Below are 17,333 nucleotides of genomic sequence, written 5' to 3'. Positions count from 1 at the left end.
AATCTCGTGGGAAAATCAATGGGGTTCGAGGAAGACCGGGTGAATTATATGGGGACTGACGGGAATCAATTTCCTTTTGTTTCAGACGATTGTAATGTACCCCCGTCCAAACGTCATAACGTGCACGGTGCGAGTATGGCTGCGAGAAATTGGATTCTCTCTCACCTACGGCGCGCTCATGCTCAAAACCTGGCGGTGAGTACGAACCAACGTCCCACCGAACAATATTTGACCCTGCTGGGAGCTGTTTCTGTGATCCGCCGCTCGCAGAAACCTTTTAAAACGACGGCCAAGTACGAGGAGTTAGCCGACCGAGAAACTTGAAAGTTTCATGTTGGTCTTGAAAATTTTTAATAGCTTCTGCAAACCACTTTAAATATTTGAAGTGTGCACAACCCATAACCAATTTGTCCGGATTGTGAGTAGCATCGTTGCCAACCTAAACGATTTTACATGCTTTTACGAATTTTTCTGTCAAACGGTATTTGGCATTCTGGAACTATTTGTTAAGAGCTCGATGAATTCTTGAGGAGTCAGGACGATTTTCCATAACTAGACTACATTTTCCATGACTCAAGATGATTTTTCACAACTCAAGACAGTTTTCCATGACTCCAGATGATTTTTCACAACTCGAGACAATTTTCCATGACTCCAGATGATTTTTCACAACTCGAGACAATTTTCCAAGAGTCAAGATGATTTTTCACAACTCAATTTTCAATGACTTGATACGGGACAATTTTCCAAGACTCCAGACAATTTCCGCGAGTCCACGCTAATTTTTCATGACTCACGACAATTCTCCATTAGTCGAGGCGATTTTTCACCTGTATAATTTTCTTACGAGTTGATATACGACTTTATAAACCCGCAGTATTTTATTCGCACGTCTACGCTCCGATGTAACGTAGCTCTAAAGAATATAAAGCCTGAGGCGACTCTTTCATCATCAGAATGGAAATAAAAGCCAACCAGATGAATTATCAATCGTTTCCATGCGAATTTCTATGGTGAATATTAATCTCCGCGTTATCGTGAATCACATTCACGTTTCCTGCAACACCTGCGCAATGAATTCCTGGCGAAACGTTTGAAACTCATGGAACTCGAGCCCGATTTAATACCCGGCGCGGAAAGTTTGACGGAATATCATAATTTTTCACGTCAGGTATGAAGATACTTCTGAAACATTCCGCATTAAATTATAATCGCATCTGTGCCTCTAACATTCTCCAGCATTGTGAACAGAATTTAGCATACTTCGAAGAGGGAATCAATAACGTATATTGTCCGAGGCCTCTGAAGTTTCATTCGTATATTTTTCAATAACTCAAAATAATTTCCCATGATTTACACTGATTTTCCATGACTCGTAAGACTTTTCTATGACTCACATGGCTTTTCCATAACTCAAAAGTATTTTCCATGACAAATAATATTCTTCTGTATTTAAAAAGGTGAGATCAATTTTCAAAGTTAATATCAGTCCAGTAATTTAAGAAATTACGGTCCCTGGAGATAGGAAGATTTTAAATTTAGGAATTACCCTGCCCTCTTCAATCCTCCCAAGCTGACTGAAGAAATTTTTACTGGTAGCAGGGATCAGTTTTATCATTATATAGGGGACAGAAGGTGCGGAAGGCCAGGCGGTCCTCCTTGGTCAGGCAGCATTCGATAACTGGCTTACGAATTCAACGAGCGATCCTCCAGCGAACTTTTTTCTTCGCTTCGATCAGAAGGGTGGGAGAGGCCCGGAGGTGGGCAGTCGCGTCCGTTGAGGAAAATAAGGGATGAAACCGGCGGTGATCTTTATCCCGGACTTTCCTGAGTACCGGAAATCCGGCGAGCATCGACGAGAACAATTTCGCGGGCATGATGGGAAAAAGAAGGGAAGCGGAAGTTATACACTGGCTGACCAGCAATCGCCGGGCTACTTCAACCCATCGATTCGAGTCAATCGTCGACGATCCCTATTCGGTAGCTGACGCGTATGTGGAAAAAGAACGGGTCGAAAATCTAAGAAAATTTTGAAAGCTGTATTCTGACGCTGCACCACTGCACTCGAGTCTTTCAATCCATCGAAAAATATCTGAACGCTTTATGGACATCATCTGTGTCTGGGAAAAACGTTTTATGAACTACTGAAAATTTATTTAACCGAGTCTTGGAACATTCATTGGTCTTGAAATAGTTCAGAAATAAATTCAGAATTGTGGAAAATTCTTTGAGTCGTAGAAAAACAACTCGAGTCATCGGAAACTATCTTGAATTATGGAAAACCTCATGAGTTTGGCATGAAAAATAAATATTAAACATGTTCTTCAAGTCTTTAACGCAAATTGCATGGAAAGAGAGGTGGGAAATCTTAATGAGAAACATTGTTTGAAAGTTGCAAAATCACGTTGACCCCTACAGGAAAATATTAGAAAATTCGTGGTCATAAATCATAAATAATTAATTATCGCGTAACCGCCAGGTCCACGTTCGAAAATTGTGAACCGTGGCAGCTTTCAGCGAAACTTTTGCTTTTCATTAATCAGCTGATCAAAAGCTGTAAAGTATTCGCGGACCGTTTGAATGGATCGAGCAGTTCCGGGCTGCGAGTTTGTAATTTAAAAAGTTGAATTAAGTTGAAGCGTCAGAATGATTCAAAGTCTCGCGCGGACAAGATAAGTTTGAAAGTCGCGCGTACTCGCGAGTACATTGAATAGTTCCCGCGTAATCAAGAGTCCATTATTCTTCATCAACTTCCACCCTGCCGTTGATTCATATTTTGCATATCGTTCAAAACATCTAGTTGAAAAGTTTCGATCGAGTTTCCCCATTAATTAAATGGCTCTTTAATCGGTCGCTGTTTATCTGCTTCGGAGGGACGACTAGCATCCGCTGGAAACAGCGGAGAATCTCGTTTCGAGGTGAACCGTTTGTGCCACGCTTTGAATAAATTTCGTTATTACAGAAACTCGACTCCATCGAACGACGAATCGATTGATACTGTAATCAGACAATAGGATCTCAATCTGCGACTGATTTAAATTGAAACAGGTTCCCAGTTTGTAATTTAGACGTCATTTACAGTATAATTTGTTGCTTCGGTTTGAAGCAATCTCATTTTCTTTGTAACCACGATAATGATTTAAGAGGATTGCAACGCTTAAGTATCTTCTCACAAACGCGTGGTTCGTTAGATGTATGTCTAGATTGATTCGAACCCCTCCGAGGATACCGGTGACAGCGTTATAGTAAGTAGCAGCTGGTACACACGTCAAGAAACTTGCATCCGACTTGTTACTTGAGGTCAGATCGATAGTGTTTGCTAGGTCAGCTTGCCAGAGAGCCTGACATCGCTTGTCATACCACGTAACTACCACTTGTATGATAGTAGGGGATCGAGCAACACGGGCTATTCTCACGATGCTCTTCCGGGGGTCCAGTATAATTTTCCTACAATGTAGTTTTCCACGACTCAAATCGGTTTTCTATGAGTAATAGTTCCTTTATATAACAGCAAATGTTGTCTTACGTCGCTCGACCATATTTTCCATGACTCAAATTTATTTTCCACGAGTCGTAGTGCTTTTCCACGATCAAGGGTGATTTTCCATTACTCGCGTTTCTTTTCCATGACTCAAAAAATTTTTTCTATGAATCGTATATTACTTTTCCACGACTCCGACACATTTTCCACGACTCATTCTTCTTTTTCACCTCACAGAACATCCTTTTGAACAATTCCTAACCGAATTCGGAGCTAACCAAGTCCCACCGCTGACTTGCGCCCTAACCCAGGCTACAGTCTGTCGCAGCTCGGGACAATTTCTATCCTAAAGATTAGAGGAGCGATGGACGTAATCGTCCAACAATAACCCAAGAGCTTATTCCGGTTGACAGATCCGGAATAACTCAGTCAACGTCTCTCCTCGAGCGAGATGCAGCTGCAAATGTCATGTAATCCTCCCAGTAACCTTTTTACCTATTCAATAGAGACGTATCTGGCCCGCTCTCAGCCGATGCCGGGCAATACCCGGGATTAAAGGACAAAGTATAAAAGCTGGTTCGTCCTGAATTCGATGGGACGAGGTAGAGGGAACGGGTCCACGTCTCTATTAATGCTAACTCTTTCTCCAAAGGAGTAGAACGCCAGGAGTTGTCCGAGGACGGGGGAAACTTCGCTCCGGGACGTCTGACGCAGTTTCTTAAGCGGTAGTAAGACTCCCACGGCTTTCATTACGTAAATTCAGCTGTACCGGCGGGTTTCTAATAGGCGCAGCTTCTGAATGGACCCTGCGACGATTCCGGAAAAAGGTCCGATCCTCCCACGTTGCCTCTGCTACTCACGGGGTCGCCTTTATTCCACCGAACAACTTCGAGAGGATGCGTCCTTTGAAATTGTTTTCCTCCCACGAGGCGATCTTCCGTGCAGAAAATCATTTTCCTTGACTGCCTGCGACTTTCCTCGACTCGATACTATTTCCCATGATCTCGCAACAGATTTCCACAATTTACGGTGATTTTCCGTAACTCGTGATATAATTTTCCATGACTCACCGATCCTTTCTTGAACTCAAAACGTTTTCCTACGAGTCAATATGGTTTCCCATGGCTCAGAACAATTTTCCAGGTCCGAAGGTAGTCGTCCATGACTAAACAATGATTTTCCAATACTCAAAATGATTTCCCAAAATGCAAATCGTTGTTAGCATTTGTCAGCGCAACTTTTCACGACAGCTTGCATCTCCGACAATTTTTCATCGCATCAAGATAAATAGCTTTCCGTGGCATCGATTTCGGAAAGTGGAATCTCATCGAAGATATATCAAAAGTTCTATTATTCCAGTCAGGGAATAATATATTTGGCAGAGATGACCCTTTTCAATCTAAAATTGGAAATTCTTTCCCCGTCACAAAAGAAACGTCCATTAATGGCGATTGCTTTTACTCGGACTACACTTCCGTTCGAAACAAATAACATTGCAGCGAACCGGCGAGGTCCGCCTCTTGGAAAAATACCGTGAACCACGATGCGATCGTCCCTATGACCATTTTTATCTGCGACCAACGGAGTAGCGGAGTTCGAAAATTCCCCCGACAGTAAAAGAGATACGGCGTTTCCTGCCAGGCGGAATCTCGATTCACGACGCGGTCTTTGAAAGACGGGTACATCTAAGGGAACGGGTGGAGGATGAGAGCGACTGTCAACGGCTCAAAGCTTTAGGAAAATAGGGGCAATTCAGTTTTTTTTTCGGTCTGGCTGTTGTGGTTAGGTTGGGGCTAGGTCCAGGGTAAATCGCACGACTGCAGAGAATAGTAAAAAATTCAAACAACTTCTCCAAACTAACAATCTTAAAGCATAAGTTCCTTGATACTCAGTTGCATATATCTGATGCGCCGAAGATCGGAAGTGCATAGGATTACTTTCGGGGTTTGAACTTTGACTCGAAATACTTTTTACTATTCTCCGCGGTTTTCGAGGTACAGTTTGCTCTATGTGTTATAGGGGACGTGTTTGTATGCTCTATGCACTTATAGGGGACATGTTTGTTTGTTCGCAGGATATCGGTGATATTCCGAGTGAAATCGGCTCGAGCAGTGAAAATAACAGACGGCAGCCTGCTGAAGCGGCTTGGCATCATCGTGATGATATTCAGCGTGTTCCTGGGTATCCGGACTCTAGTTGCGCCACCGGTGGTGATAGTCGCCCGGACTGCAGACGACCTGAAAGCTTATCTGTGCCGGACGGACTGGTGGGATCACAGCTTTACCACACGTGAGTAGCTCTCGCCGTATTCCACGAGTCAGTGAACACACACCGATCCCGATACCGGTCTCCAGAACTCTTCGAACTCGGCTGAAGCTGTTCGCCCGTCGTTGCGAATAACTATTAATTATCCGACTAGCCGGCGTATCCTGACAATTACACGCTGTCGTCGATTGTGGACAAACACTTTGTTCCATGGAAACTCTATTTGCCTTATTAGAAGCTGCCCTGACAGTCTCATGTATTTGCCACGCCATTATATTCGAGTTACAAGCTGCCATTAATTCCGCAAATAACGTGGTACGTTATTAACCCCTTGCGCGCTGCGATTTATTTTACGGTTTCAGTGATTAGAACTTTCTTTGCTGTACGAAATTTTCTAAATTTATATCTATTGTATATGCCTGCACGTTCTCCAGTAACTATGCATTAACGAAACCAAAATAGAATTTCATCTCGGTTTAAAGGAAATTAATAACATACATATATTTATTAGACTCTGTGCAGAATCTTCATCCCGAGTCTGACACGATATTGTAGGGCAAGGGGTTACGTTGTACAGTGGTACATTGATTGGAAACAAATAACAATTTTTTAAAGGTGAAAATAATATACTGCCATTCTTGAATTGTTATAATTTCTTCAGACAAGTAGAACGTGCACGTGTGTCACTAATCAGACCAGTAGAATTGGTCAGAGATTAATTAATTTTAATTTTCAGTAGAATCTGAATGAAAAAGAAATTTGATTAATGGGCACTTGCACAGCTCGCAAAGGGACTGTCTTATTATTTCTTTCAGTCCGGGGACCGTGCTCGGGAAATAAACGAGCGGTTGTTAAGTATTCGTCATGGAGAACAGAACAAGGTACTTAACTCTGTGGCCAGATTGCTTAATCCCAGTGTGGGATTCAATGTTCAGACGGACCCGGTATTTCCACGCGCTCTATGGTAACTCTTTCTAGAAGCTTTTATCGCGCAACCCGGTCCGAGAATTCTGCCTCTATATGTTTTAGGAATCCGGTTCCGCCGGGGCGGATTCATATTTTCCCTTTCACATTTATTTCTTTCATTCTTCGCCATCCGAGGTTCAGGCTCGTTGGCTCCAAAGAATTCCCTTCCATGGAAGGGTGACAGGATAAAAGGAAATCCTGTGGAACTTGCGCCAGCTTCTCCGGGACACCGAGACCTCGTTCTGCCCCGCTATCTCCCTTTACGAAGTTCGAGGATCCCTCTGACGTAGGGTCAAAGGGGAGCAACTTCGAGAGGAGATCCACCGTATATGCGGTTCCCTTCGTTCTAAGTGTCGGCCAATTTATTGCGCTTCGCGGCGATAGATCGATACCTGCAAACCATCTTCTAGCCAACTGTGTGAACGGATTATTCGGTCCAACATACTAAGTTAATAGTTCCGAAATTTGAAAACGGTACGCTCGACTTTAAGGCGTGTAATTGATTCAATAGTGGCTCAAAGGAGCCAAGTGGAACGAGTCTGCTTTCAATCAGACCCGTAAGGGTGAATCTCTGTTGAAGCCGACATGTGGAAAGTCTGCGTTAAACCAGACGTGCAAGGGGAATCTCTTTAAAGTAGATATTTCCAAGTGAAATCAGTCTATCTTAAGTAAGACGAGAAGGAGCAAAATATTTTAAGCCAGTCAAGCAAAGGATAGCTTTAAATCAACAGGGAAATCAGGCCTTGTCTGATTAATAACAGACACATTCTACTTGTCTCGTTAATAACACACTACTAGTACTTGATTAATCACATACAAGTAACACGTGTCTAATAAATTACTGGTATATTCTACTTGTCTCACACAGAGGTGAAAAATAAGAAATAATTTATATTCTGAGGAAACGTTTAGTATCAATCATATTCATCAGTATTCCCGGGATACCAATCCTGGTACACGGGACCAATCTACTCGGCACACTTTAGAAACGTCCGTTCGCTTTCTTGCTGTCTGTGTCGCGAAGAGGTCACCGTCTGGAATTTCAATGAGTCGTTCGCCGAAATTGCCGGGAATTCCCCTGTGTTTTTCAGCTTTTAATGACCCCTCGAAAAATTCTTCGAACCACCTTCTCGGCGAAGTTCCTTCGTATCTGAATTCCGATCGCGTTCGACGACAGATGCTTCCTCGAAACCCTCTTCACTGTGCTCGTGGCAAGAGGACGGTGAAAATCAATATATAATAATTTTCTCAAATTTTTCGAAGTACCTATCTTAAAATTTTTTAATATTTTTATCCCCCTAAAACGCGGTACAGAAAAATTTTATTTTGATTTTATAATTTTAATTTTATTTTATTTCAAATTTTTCTCTCCTCAGAAGGTCTACAATTTTGCGGTTGTGCAAATTGAGATTGTCCATTGCGTACTCTCGCTAATTTCATTCATTGCTTTAATATAAAAAAAACAGGATCTTAAAAAAGTTTTCTTCCTATCGATTTCCAGTGCGAGTAAATATTGCGAGTACTGTAAATAATATCATAGTGCTTTCCACTCGGTAATATTTCCGGAGCTCATCAGGGGCTCCAGGCTCGTCGTTTTCCAGGTGGCTTTAATATTCTAGATGCTCCTGACGTGGTTCATAATCATTGAATCCCAGAACGTATGGCGAGCCACGTAGTCGCTGCTCCGGCATCTAAATCAGACCGTATTAGCCTCATAACTTAATTGCACAACCCCTTTTTCGAAGCTAATCCCGTAATTTCTTGCTGGTGATTCTTTACCACGGTGTTCGTACCCTGATCCCATTGCCAGACGTAATAATTGCACCGTGAAACTCATTCGCCGAAGCCTTTATCTTGTTTTCCATCTTTGTGATTTTGTTGATCAAGCAAACGTTTCCGGCCCATCCGAGAATAGTTACAGCACTCGTCGTTTTATACAATTAGTCATTTTACGGTTATACGATTCGCTGACCTGTTTCACTTGTTTGACGACAAACACGCAGATTCTACTGCTCCATATACCCACTCATTCTACTTGTCCGAGCAAACGTTCGGTTATACTACTGGCGTGCTCTGGATACCCCGTTTCATCGATTTGTCTGTCTATAGAAACGCCAGCACCACTTGTGGGGCTGTGCAGCCGACTATTACACCGCGTAATCGCACTGTCTATTCTTTTTAATCATTTGTCCGGCTAGATTGTTTCCCAATGTTCCAGTTATACTTGTCTGATTTTTCAACTGCTTGCACTACTGGCAATCTGGATAAAATCTGTATATATCACTTGTTGCTGTACTGTTTCTTATACTAGTCGTTCGATTATACACTTTCTTACTTTCCCAGGCTGTTTTCTTCAAGTGGAAACAATTATCCATAACTTGAAACAATTTTCCATGACTCGTAATTACTTCCCATGACTCAAAACAATTTTCCATCAGCCAAAACAGTTCTTCATGATTCGATATAATTTTCCATGACTCGGAACAACTTCCGACGACTCAATTTAGAAAAACGTTGACGTTTTCTAATTCAGCATGACTAATATTCGCATTATTATCTCATTATGAAGAACTTAAAGAAAAATAATAATAAACAGAATAGATGTTACTAATGCGAGAAATTCTGTCAATTTCATCGTTCTACATTTCTGCCTCAAAAATTCAGATACCACAGAGTTTTTACGAGGTCCGCGAACGTCGTCTCGTTAAGCGGACGCACAATACCTGAAATATCGCGGGTCGCATGATCAGAACGTCTTGAATTCGGTTCCACCGACTATGAAAAATTTCGGGCTTTGACTATTCCGTGGCCACCGAGGATCTTCCGCGCGTTTTGCATTGGAAGCCGGCCAAAAGGGAGCAATAGCTCCCTCCCCCATCTCCCCCCAGCCGTGAAAGCTTCTATTTGTTAAAATGCTGGCGTTATTCCCAGACGCAAAGCCACACGGCGGTCCATCACCTTAACCTGCCCACGGTATTTCTCTCTTTCTCTGGGTAAAAAAAAGAATTTGCATTTCATGGGCACAGGCTATAGAACCGGTTATCGGTCACAAATAAATTTATCACCGAAGATTCCTCAGTCTAGCCCCGTTCAAACCTCTGGGGAGCAATCACTTTCAGGATAGGTTACCCCGAACCGAGGAGCGTTCCAAGCAATTAAGGTTGCACTACGAATCAGTAGGAACTGATATTCTGGAACTTTCCGCGAAGAAAGTTAGGCCGGGACTATGGCACACACAGCTTGGCAACTTAGATTGAGTTCATCCCGTCGAATTATTCGACATGCAAACTGAAGAATGATATATTCTAAATACCGCCGGTTAACGGCCCCAGATTTGACTGGCGGGACGATCAATAATTATTTAGGTGATTGTCATGCGTGTATCCCTCTAGGAACCGGTTCAAATGTTTCTTACTTTCCATTTACTATTATTGAAAATAATAGAAATGACTCTGTGTACTAAGTTCAGTAATACTGTATACCTTTCATGCTATTACGTTTCATTATTTAATTTTCCACAACTCATTCTCATTTTCCATGACTCACAGTCCCTCTCGGATGACTATTTTTTATGCCGAGAATATTCATATTTCCCAAACAATGTCGTAATTTTGTGACTGTGCCCAATAATTTTCAAATAACATCGTAGATTCCGCAGTTAGTATATTATCCCGATAAAACGAGAGAAGTCTCGGAGAAAGACTTTCATCCCGGTCTATTAGACCGTTATGGCTACGGACGTAAAATTCGTTAGCCCGCCGGTTCTGTAACGCGGAGCCGTCTCCAGGCAAGAATATTCGGCAACTAATGGAGCGGAACGAAATTTATTGCTAAAGATGGCTCGAATAAACTTATCGTTTCGCAATACCCCGGAGGCATCGTAATCCAATTTATACAGCGGCTCTGCTTTCTCAAAAACAGAACACCGACTAATTCAATATTTAGCCAGGGGCAGCAGGTCGGAGACCGCCACCGCCGCTGCCTGGTTGGGTTCCACCATCGTAAAGCGTGAAAATGCGTGTGTCGTTCGTTTTTCCGCAATTTTAGTGCCGCGGAGACCGAAAAACTCGGCTTTGTTACACCCACGCAGCAAAGGCACGGTCCCCTGGACTCCCTCAACCAGACACACTTTATTATATCGTTTCCGGACGAGAATTCTCGTTAATATGCTTTCGCGAATTCTGTGTAGCTGGAAGAAACAACAGTAAATTTTGTTTGTGCTGTGATGAGCACTTTTACAGTCTAATTGGAACATATTTTCATACACATTGCAATGAACAATTTTTCTTTACTGTTGCCCTGGACTAAATTGAACCAAAAGTACAATCTTCGACCCTCTATCTCCGCCGAGGGGGTAGTTACCCCAAAAATCAAAACATCAGTTTATGCTACATTTTGCCTATTTAATCGCGTGCTAAATTTTCTGAGATAGACTCACAGGTTCAAGATTTTCTTTACGTTTTTTTGGCTCGAAATTGCGGCTGTGAAAAATGAAAATACTGAATAGGCAAAACATCAAAAATATCAGAGGTGGAAGATCAGCTAATATTTTCTCAATTTTATTTGCCAGTATTGATACGCAGGTTTGAAAATTTTTTCAGATTTTTCGGCGAAATATCTCGCGGAACTAGAAAAATAAAAATATTTAAAAAATTCGATAAAGTGTACATTTAATGAGTTTGTGTTTGATCCATATAACGACCAGGCTAGGGAACGTAAGGTTAGGTCACGTGAGATTAGGTCTGCCAAGGATTTCGGTCTGGCCAATTGCGAACTTTTCCACGTTCAATTCAAAGTACCGCGGATAGTAAATTAAAAGTGGGTCATTAAACGAACACGCGCGGCTGTGTGTGTACAGCTCGCCTCGCTATTTCCTGTCGGCATTTTCAGCGCGTTTTCGAACACGACGAGTATGTATTGCGGGGCTGTTTCGATGATCAACTTCCGCTGGATAATCTGTTTCAGAACCGCGGAATCGTTGGAGCGGAATGAGAATCGTATCCCGCGGTCGTTACTTTTCATTCCGCGATAAGATTGGGTATCATTTCTTACGCTTTCCTCCCCATTTCACCCTTTATTTGCAAACGGTCGGTGTTTGAGCTTGAGGGGGAATTTATTCTGGCGGAGGTTCGCGCGAAACTTTGCCTATGGGAAATAATAATAAATTCTTTCCTCCTGGGTTTCTCCATTCACCGGTGGACCGACGCGGGGGGGAGCAAATTTCCGGCGGCATATACTTCTTGAAAATTTTCTTTAAACCCAACATTATTCGTCGGAAACTATCGAAATGTCGGCCAAGCAAATTCCAATATTTCTGCCACGCGGAATAATATTTCCCTACCGATTAAGGACACGAAAGTGAGCGCAGACTGGGTGCGTGGAAACGAGGACGAACTATTTCAAACCCTTTCGAACGGAATGCTACGGATTTCATTTTGACATTTGTCGACTGGATAAATATTCGTTTGTCGACTGGATAAATATTCATTTCGAAAAATTTATTGAAGCCTGTGTAAACAATTTTGGAGCCTGAGTATTGGATATTTTTCTCCCGATATAAAAATTGTATTCAGCGGGAAATGGCCAACAAAATCATAAAAAATCATTCGACCCGCGGAATGAAAAGCGCGCCGCACGAGAGCGGAATAATAGATTTATTCATTGGTTCGATTCGCTGTTATTAGAAGAAAAATCGCGTGGATTGGGGCTCGAGCGTGGCCGTACCTGAATCCCGAAATGCAAATCGAAGTATTACAGGATCCGTCGATCGGTCGCGGAGATTTCCAGGGTTCCAATAGCCGGTCTCTCTCTCTCTCTCTCAATCTCTCTCTCCGGGTTGAAAAGCGCGGTCTGGAATCGAGAGGTCCGCGATAATCGCCTCGATAGAAGCGACACTCGCCGTTTGAAATCGGCGAGAGAACCAAGTTTTTCCTTGGCGCGGGATTCACGGGAAATTGAAATCCACGCAGCAGGGAATTTTAATTCGGCCGTCACGGATCGATCGGATCAGCGCGTCTCTCAAAACAACCGCCGAGTTACCCGACAAATATATTTAGCCGATAGACGGCCTCACCGTAATGGAACTGTTTACGTACCGTTTCGAAGCGAACTGCAATGATGCAGCTGAAAAATCACGCTCTGGTGTTAATATTTCGTTTCCAAATTTACACAGCAAACAGCTTGACCAAATGAAACGATTTCTGGCCGTAGAAGTGCCGATGATATTGACCAGTAGCATAAATGCAAATATCGCCAGACCAGTGGTACAAGCTTGTGCATGGTCAGGCCAGTGGTACAAACTTGTGCATGGTCTGACCAGTAGTAGGCACAGTAGTACAGTAGTACACAGGCAGGGAAGTAGTGTGAACATACGTATCGTCAGGCCAGTAGTACGAGTGTATATCTGCGGTTGTCAAGAAGAACGCCGCATGTGACATACTTTCACTTTCAAGATATTACGATTAAATTTTGGATCACTAATGCTTTAACATAGGGCATCGGTTAAATTCCATTATTTTTTGGGCCATTCGAGGTTATTTTTATGACTTTTTTACTATACTTCTTGTAGTACTAAACTTTACTAGACTTGTATACTATAAAGTTCGATTAACGCGTGAACACAATTTTTTAAAAATTGTGACCTGCGGCGTTTTTCTGGCAGCCGCAGATATATGGCCAGAACAGAAGTATAAATGTAGATATGGTCAGGCCAGTAGTATGAATGTAGATATGGTCAGCCACGTAGTGCAAGCTCGTGTATGCAGAGTAAAGTGGCATGAATATGGCTATTGTCAGACCAGTAATACGAACCTAAATATAGTAAAAGCAGTAGTACAAGCTCATGTATAGTCAGGAGACTACCGCGAGTACGAGTATAATCAGCTCAGTAGTACAAGCCCGCGTATCGTCAGACAAGCTGTATTATCGTAAGCATGTCGAGAACAGTGGTACGAGCTGCTGCATAAACAGGCAAGAACTGCGACGCAGTACGAATTCTAGCCAGATCAAACTCACGGAACATTAAACGGTAAATATGAACAAGTGGTACAATCACCGGTACGGTCAGCCTAGGCATACGTGAAGGGTCATTACCATATGGAAAACAATCAAAATGCGCAGTTAATTAGGGAACTGTAAGCAAAATCAGTTTACCAATGGAACAATGACTACATCGGAAATCATTGCTCTCGCTGGCAGAGCTATCGAGCACGATCTCGTTCGACCACGTCATTGCAGAATCAGAACGCGCAAAAATTACACGGGATTGTACGCAAGAGATTGATTACAAATTTTCAACGAAATTACACGAGCCGGTCGCTTAATCATACGTGATCATCGACGACGTGACGTTTATGAAATTTCCGGAACGATTCCGGCAAAGAGTATGATTGATTCGCGCCGCGCGGATGAACTTTAACGTCGATGATTCGCGGTAGAATTGTTGCTAATCTACCGTCAACTGTCAATCGCGCGAAGACGAGGAGGATGTATTTACATCGTTTTACGAAAATAAATTATCGAATAAATAGGTCCCTGATTCCCGAGAAATGTCAACATTGATACTATTCACTTAATGATGCACTGTTCTGTTATATGTGTCTGACTATACAGTGATCCGTATCACTCGTTTTGTCATATCTGTACTGGTACTACTGGGCTGATCATATCTGTACTGATACTACTGGGCTGACCATATCTGTATTGATACTACTGGGCTGACCATATCTGTACTGATACTACTGGGCTGACTGTCCGATCATGTATTCAGCACTTCCCTGACCATGCACTCCATGTGCCGCATAATGATTTAATCTACTTGTCTGACAATTTAGATGTTCACAGTATTTTCAGTCAAGAAAAAAGTTTAAAAATATTTAAGCCGGTATTTAATAGAACGAAGCCAACAAAGTGAGTACGAACAGGCTTCCAAATAACCAGAAGAGCACAGACACAGAAACATTACAAAATCACAATACCAACAACTAATCCTCTGGTAGGACGAACTTCCAGCCACGTCCACTTGAATTCCGACCAAAAGACACGCTCTCACCACCATACGTCCATCCCAAACACAAAAATAAAACGAAACGGTCTGCGGATAAAACAGTCCGGGCACGTAACAGAATTTTTTCCGGCAGTCTCGCGACAGACGGTATCACTCGATCGAGCCGGGGCAGCTTTACGAGGATTTTTTCTCCGACCTCGACCACGTATTCCGACGAGAAAAGCGAATCCGGTGGCTGGCCAGGCCGATAAACCTCCCTGGGAACTTGTTCGACGACTGTCGTTAACGGCTAGCCGTGGCAGGAAAAACGCTGATGGCTCGATATCGTCGCTGTAACCCCGGGAAAAACTGTTTTCCTTCGAGTTTTTCCCGTTCTCGTAGACAGCTCTCCTGATGAGGAAAAATAACCGAAGTGGCGCGGCGTGTTTCGACGTAAACGCTTTGCCCCCGGTTCGAGAGCGAGAAATTATTTATGCAAACGTTAAACGTAATTCATTGCCCTGCATAAAAAGTGAAATTTTACTCCGCGAACTAATTTCTGGACCCTTTGATGCCCTGAAAAGTTGGCATAGCGGTTTTCACGTGGAACTGAGGTTGTTGATTAATACCATATTTGCGGGGATACTTGGGACACGGCACTCTTACATCGAGAAAATATAGCGGGGGTATTAAAGGTCTGTAGTTTCTAGAGATAATTTTGTTAGCATTTAGGAAGTAATATTTCGTTGCTTATAAGTTTTAATATTCTTTAATTTTAATTTTTAGTGGAGTAAAACTGTCTCTAGCTGAAACTGAAATTTTTGCGAGGGATCAGGGCAGTGGTCCTTTACACCTTAATTTTTATATTTTTACTAAATTCGTGAAAATTGCTTTTTACAGATGGTTTATCCTTTTATGAAGGATTTAGGAAGTAACATCTCATTTCTTGAAAGTTGTAATATTTTTTAATTTAACTTTTTTAGTGGAATAGTTTGTCCCGTACTCAGATTGAAATTTTATTTCGTGGAGGTTTATGGGAAGTCGTATATTTCATTGTTTTAAAAAATGAAGAACCAATCTTCTCGTTTCCTTTGACGTGAAGAATGGTATTTTTAAAATGAAATTTCTGAGGTTTACTGTTAATTAAAATTACAATGTGTGTGGACTCTAAGACCGCGGTTGCTTTATTCGGCATGTGCTTGAGATGTTGGAATAGTCTCCAAATGAAATGTTTGCGTAGCGTTTTATTCTTAACTGAAATTAAAATTGTTTCCAGAGCTTTTTCACTCAGTTTGTAGAAGTTTCTAATTCCAGGACTTTCCATTATTTTGAATAATTGAGACAATATTTCCAAAGATCTAGGAGGATGAAATTGAAATTTTGTCGAAGCGCAGCTTTTTAATTTCGATCTTAAGTCGTCGAAAAATACAATTTCATAGCTTCCCAAATGAGATTTCAGTGAAAAATATTTCCTGCCTGAATAAATGAAAAATATTTGAACGCTGGATTCTTGGAGTGATATTTCACAATTGCCGAGGAAAATAATTAAAATCTGTTGCAGTGGAGGTGATGTTCCTAATCTGGGGTATCAGGCTGTGCATCGTGGTGCGGAAAACCCCGTCGGAGTTCAACGAGAGCCGGTTCATCTCGATGGCGATCTACAACGAATTTCTACTCTCAGTCTTCCTCAACGTCTCGATGTGAGTTCTCTTCTCCCTTCTAATTTCGTCCTCTTCCGGCGAAAACCCTATATATAAATATATAGTGAAACAGTATTCCCAACCGGTGTGTGTCACAGTAATTTCTTACGCAAGGGGAGGAGGAAGCCACAAAATATTAAGTTCGCTCTTTGAAGTGGGTGTAATACACGATTTCGTAATTCTTTCTCGTGTGCTGGTAATAAGAGCGCACCGGAAAGGTGGAAACGTGCCGGTGGAATTTCAAAGCCTCGGATCACTTTTATGTACTGCAATGCTCCATGGTTTTCCTGACTGTATCCTGATCCATATCACTTGCTGTTGGTTGACTTTCACTACTTGTCGGATTTACATTGATTTCTACTACTTATCGGATTTATATTACATCGATCTGTCCTACTTGCCAGATTGTATTCGGTTGTTGCATATGAAATGTCCGATCATTAACAGTAACATTAGACAAATTCAACTGGTATTCTAAATGAATTTACTGATCAAAGTAAACACCAATGTAATCAAAGTATTCTGTAAACGAATGTCAAGTTTCTTTATTGTATTACATTTGTCTTCATTTGTGAGACTGTTATTTCCATTTTGCAGTCCTTTTTACCATCGACGAATAGTACGTTAATTAATCACCACATGTTGACTAAAAATCACATTATTTTTCCACAATGTTTAAGAGCAATACACCACATATTAATTATAATTGTAGATAGAATATTAAGGATTATCTTTGTGCCACAAAGTTGCACACAGGGTGACCAAAAAATGCTCGAAAGGGATGATTTGAAATTCTTCCTCTGCGAAAATGTTCTCCACAACTTTGGAGAACGTGGAGAACGTTTTTGCAAACGAAAAAGTTACTACAAATAAACTCAGGAATCACCCCATTCAAGGAGGTACAACATTATTGGGACACCCTGTATAAAAACGGTTT

General features: G+C 41.9%; 2 protein-coding genes across 4 annotated transcripts in view; one reads left to right on the top strand and one right to left on the bottom strand.

The window, feature by feature from the left end:
- The window catches only part of LOC143218945 (uncharacterized), a 95,830-nt gene that overhangs the window by 34,019 nt on the left and 44,478 nt on the right, over positions 1–17,333 (bottom strand). The gene's annotated exons all lie outside the window — the stretch shown is intronic.
- LOC143218943 (metabotropic glycine receptor) overlaps positions 1–17,333 on the top strand; it is a 157,317-nt gene that overhangs the window by 126,623 nt on the left and 13,361 nt on the right. The window contains exons 7-9 of the mRNA XM_076444592.1: positions 86–195; positions 5,556–5,770; positions 16,258–16,396. Of these exons, the coding sequence (XP_076300707.1) occupies positions 86–195; positions 5,556–5,770; positions 16,258–16,396 (464 nt within the window). The remainder of the gene's footprint in view (positions 1–85; positions 196–5,555; positions 5,771–16,257; positions 16,397–17,333) is intronic.

Source organism: Lasioglossum baleicum, chromosome 20 (genome assembly GCF_051020765.1).
Source record: "Lasioglossum baleicum chromosome 20, iyLasBale1, whole genome shotgun sequence".
In the NCBI taxonomy this organism is placed as follows: domain Eukaryota; kingdom Metazoa; phylum Arthropoda; class Insecta; order Hymenoptera; family Halictidae; genus Lasioglossum; species Lasioglossum baleicum.
The sequence above is the reverse complement of the archived record's forward strand: the minus strand, read 5'-3'. Positions and strand labels throughout refer to the sequence as shown.